Below are 5000 nucleotides of genomic sequence, written 5' to 3' on the forward strand. Positions count from 1 at the left end.
TTCTCCTTTTTCTCTTCTTCCTCGTTTCCTTCCGTCTCCGCAGGGTTTGGTGATTACCTATCCCATCACACACACACACACACACACACACACACACACACACACACACACACACACACACACACTCACAAACTCTGAATCTACATACAGGGCACACAGACACAGACACACAAACACACACACACACACCGAATCTTCCTCCTTTCCTTGCATCCTTAGCCTCACTCACTCTTTCCTTCCCCGCAGCACTGTGATAAATCACTGTTGATGTTCAGCAAACTGAGCCTGCAATTAGCTGTCTGATTACCACAGGAAGTGTGTGTGTGTGTGTGTGTGTGTGTGTGTGTGTGTGTGTGTGTCTCTGTGTGTGTGTGTGCCTGTGTGTGTGCATGTGTGCGTGTGTGTGTTCGCGCAGGTGCGTGAGTGTGTGCGTTTGGGGTTTCCCATGGGAATTTCTGCTTTTTTGAAAGTTAGAGTTTTTCTGTTGGTAGATTTGCAGTTTTAAAAAGTAAACCATGTGTTCGATCAGATTTCTTTGCGTGTGACTATAGTGACGTTCTTTTCTCTATTTTTTTTCCATCCTTTCATCAGTTGTATTCTAATGCGACTCAGTCCGTTCCCTCAGGGTGTGTGTGTGTGTGCGTGCGTGCGTGTGTGTGTGTGTGTGTGTGCGTCTGTGTCTGTGTGTGTGAGATAATGATTATAGTGAGAAACACCTGGCAGAAGGAAGGTTCAATACCGTCTTGTCTGTTTGATAAATTGTCCCTCGTAAAGATTGGAGGTTTTTGGCTCGTGGCGATGGACACCGGGGTCATTTGCTTAAATTCTCAAAATGATCAAAGTGTGTAATTAAAGGGGAAGTAAGTGATATTTTTTTGTTAATAAATGTGTTAAATCACTCTATAATCATACAGCAATCACTTAAACAGTATGCACAGTTCATAACACAGGTCTTCCAGTCATTGGTCTAAGTGTGTAATGAACGAGGCTAGTTGTGGGGAGGTCTCGCATATGAACCCTCTCTCAAGATGCCAATGTTGGATCTAGTTCTGGCTGACTGTGGGGTGTCCTTGTATATGCTAAAAGGAATAATATCGTGGCGCTCCGGTGGCGTAGTGGATAGAGCGCGTACCATATCGGCTCCGGCCTTCATAGCAGTGGTCGCGGGTTCAAATCCGACCCGTGGACTTTAACTGCAGGTCATCCCCCTTCTCTCTCTCTGTCTCCCCATTTCAACTCTGTACTGTCTAATAAAGCTTGAAAATGCCAAAAAATAATCTTAAAAAAAATAAAATAATGAATAAAATCTTTATGTCATGGGAAAATGACAACCCTCCCTACTGTATATCCACTGTTTTATAGACGTCACAGTTTGTGTTTTATTTGGTAACAATCTCCAACCAGTGCAGAATATTGAGTTATATTTTTTACAAAAGGCTTTTATTTTAGCTTTATGGTCTTTGGTTTAAAAAAAGTCCAAAACACTTGCAGGTCAGAAAGAGAGCTGAGATTTGATTCCTCTTTGTGACCCTGCATCGTCTTAAGTAACCTACTGACTTCTTTGTATACTATAAATGCATTCACATTGAGGCGCGGGGCGTGCGTGCGTGCGTGTGTGTGTGTGTGCGTGCGTGCGTGCGTGCGCGTGTGTGTGTGAGAACCTTTCATGATTTTAATTAGCTACTCGTTCCGTGCTCCCAGCAGGACGTAAACCTCGTAAGGTCAAAGGTCATCACTGCAGGAAAGCTGAAGGGAAACTAAAGAGAGTTTTGTTTCTTTTAAGATGTTTTGGGGGTTTGTTTGTTTTCACCTTTATTGGATTGTTTAACACTAAAACGTTAAACAAGATATGAGTTATAACAAGATACATGTATGACAATGAAGTTAAATTAATTGAGAAGAAAACAAGACATAGGACTTTATTATTATAGTTTCAATAAATAACTGTTTAATAAAAAAAGTATTCATAGTAATCAATATGATAGGTATAATCTAAAAATGAAATTAAAGCTGGGGTATATGATTTCTGATTGGTCAGAGTTAACATGAGCTGTACACTTTGACCAATCAGAGCGAGGCTCCGATTCTGTTCTTATTGGCTCTTGGGACTGTCCATTCACTTTGGCATGACGTTGTTGGTGTAGAGCGTGTCAGGGAGGGACCATAGGGGAGGGACCAAAGAGAACAAGTGGAGCGGTTGAGGTATTTTTAATTCGAATCTCTATCCCAACTGCCATTTTCTCCACAAATCCTCCACCCCTGCTTTAAAGCAAAGAAAAGGAAAAAGGGGCCAGAAATTATGAGGTGTGTGTGTGTGTGTGTGTGTGTGTGTGTGTGTGTGTGTGTGTGTGTGTGTGTGTGTGTGTGCGTGTGCGTGTGCGTGTGCGTGTGTCCTAAAGTAAAGACATGTGGTCTTCTCGCTGTATCAAAAGGCTGCTGATGGTTAGGACCTGGCTTTAGGGGCCATGTTAGCGTTTGTTCTAAGGTCTAGGGAATGTGTTCTGGCAATGAGGTTCTTCACATCTTTATAATTACAAACGTGTGTGTGTGTGGATTGTTGGGGTACAGTCACTGCTAATAAGCATGGCACGCTTTATATAACACACACACACACACACACACACACACACACACACACACACACACACACACACACACACACACACACGGTAGGGGGTCCGTCTGATTAGTTTCAGGTGTGTGTGTGTGTGGTTGGTTGTTGTGTGCGACCCAATCTGACACCTCTCTAACAAGCCTGAAGTTGGTGTGTGTGTGTGTCTGTGTGTGCGTGTGTGTGTGTGTATGCGTGTATGCATGCGTACCTGTGTGTGTTGCACAGCAGGGCAACATGAAAACAAGGTCAAAAGCTGTAAAAACTGTTGAAACAAACCTCATGAGCCCATGTCCTTGGGGTGCGACCCGGTGAAAGGGATTGTGGGTAACCGTAGCTCAACGTTCACACCTCGTCCTATCTCAGCTCTGTCCGCGTGTAACTGTATCTGCCGTCCTTTGTGTTCAATAGAGCCGCTGGGGTGGAAAGATATCCAGGTCCTCACAAAGATTTTTAGAGTAAAAAGTTGTGCTAGAAAAAACTTGCACAAACTTTTAATCTAGAAAAAAAAAAATTAAATAATTTCATATTTTTCTGGAACAATTTCAACGGAGGCCAGGCCGGTTTTAACTGCTCAGTCTTGGAATGCTGTTTTTAACAAACACTAAATAAATGAAATTAAAATAAAAAAACTTCAATGAAGACTGATTGTCGAAACAAATCATCAAGTATTGAGATCAAAGTGAAAACAGTCATCATTACGGGGACGTCCGTTGCCTCGGCTGCAATCTTATTTTTTTTAATGTCATCTCTCTCTCCCTCTCTCCCTCTCTCTCTGTGTCTCTCTCTCTCTCTCTCTCTCTCTCTCTCTCTCTCTCTCTCTCTCTCTCTCTCTGTCTCTCTCTCTGTCTCTCTCTCCCTCTCTCTGTGTCTCTCTCTCTCTCAGGTTCAGTCCATTGCAGATGGAGGTCGCAAGTTGGCCATCACCCTCCGAGCCGACAGTAAGTTCCTCTGTATTTAGGTAATGGTCTAGAAGGTTGGACTGTGTCAAGCAACCTGATGATTTGGCGTCAAACTCATAACAGTAAAACCCATGAGAACGTATGCTGCTGTGTTCCAATCTAACTTAAGTCCGAGTTCCCGATTTCCCAGTCAAAACTTTAAACTTGAACGCCCCGCCCCCTGAAGTTAGAATTCCTACTTGGAAATTCTGAGAAACCTCGCCAACCCCGAGTTCAACATTCAACATGGCTGCTGAGCACATGAACAGCAGTGCACACTTTGATTATAGAACATGTTTAGCTCTTCTGTATTATTTGTGTCACATTAAATCAGATGTACACAAGGCTCTGCTCATTTTCTATCTCTAGATATGTTGCTACGATATTTTTATTCACAAAATACAACATAGATCATTTTTACCAACTAGTATTTGCCAACAATGGAGGAGATTTTTAAAAGGCAAACTCAGATGTGATGTCACTCTTAAGTTCCGACTTCCAATGTAAAAGTTAAGCTAAGTAAAGTTACTTTATTAGTCAATGGTTGGTTACATTGACATTTGTCTTTTTGCATATCCCCTCTCAAGTTACCACACTCCAGAGGGGGTCAGAGCGCAGGGTCAGCCATAGTACAGCGCCCTTGGAGCAGTTTGGGGTGAAGTGTCTTGCTCAAGGACACAATGGTCGAGATGGTGGGCAGCGTAGATGCAATAGCAGCCACTACTATTTTAACTTCTAACGCCCTTCTGTCCGGTGCCGGGGATCCAACCAGAGACCTCAGCCTTAAAATCGTTTTTGTTATTTTCTGTCATGTTACCCAGCATGAAACTCACACACACACACACACACACACACACACACACACACACACACACACACACACACACACACACACACACACACACACACACACACACACACAGAGAGCCCCTTCACCCCCCATGTATCTCCCCTCCTCCTCCTCCTCTTCATCCTTTGTTCTTTTCTCTCTAAAAGTCAAGTTCCTGAGCCGTAGCCGATCCCTGCCTCCTGCCTTTGTCTGTGGCCGTGACGCGAGACGCACTTTCAGACTGCTCATTGTGTGTGTGTGTGTGTGTGTGTGTGTGTGTGTGTGTGTGTGTGTGTGTGTGTGTGTCTGAGTTTTCAAGCAGTCCCTTTTATTAAACTTCAAGTTAACAATTTCCCCAAAAACAAAGACAAAAATGGAATCATAACAAAATAAAGTAAATGTAAAAAATAGGTTGACCACTTAAGTGACGTGTGTCTGGAGTGTCTGTAATAAAATATATAATATATATATAATATATATAATAATAAAATATATCAGATCATGAAATTCTTAATAGGAAAACCAAAACATGTTGAAACCAGCAACTGCCTTTATTTTCAGCAGATTAATAATTGCAATAAAAACTGCAGCTCATAATGTTTAAAATGTTGGATATAAA

The 5000-nt window shown here is 42.4% G+C and overlaps 1 protein-coding gene across 1 annotated transcript in view; it reads left to right on the top strand.

Moving 5' to 3' along the window:
• Nucleotides 1–5000, top strand: part of il17rd (interleukin 17 receptor D) — a 33137-nt gene that overhangs the window by 10781 nt on the left and 17356 nt on the right. The window contains exon 2 of the mRNA XM_080026703.1: nt 3498–3552. Coding sequence (XP_079882829.1) covers nt 3498–3552 — 55 coding nt within the window. The remainder of the gene's footprint in view (nt 1–3497; nt 3553–5000) is intronic.

The sequence above is a fragment of the Ammodytes marinus genome (assembly GCF_949987685.1).
Source record: "Ammodytes marinus genome assembly, chromosome: 4".
Taxonomy (NCBI): domain Eukaryota; kingdom Metazoa; phylum Chordata; class Actinopteri; order Uranoscopiformes; family Ammodytidae; genus Ammodytes; species Ammodytes marinus.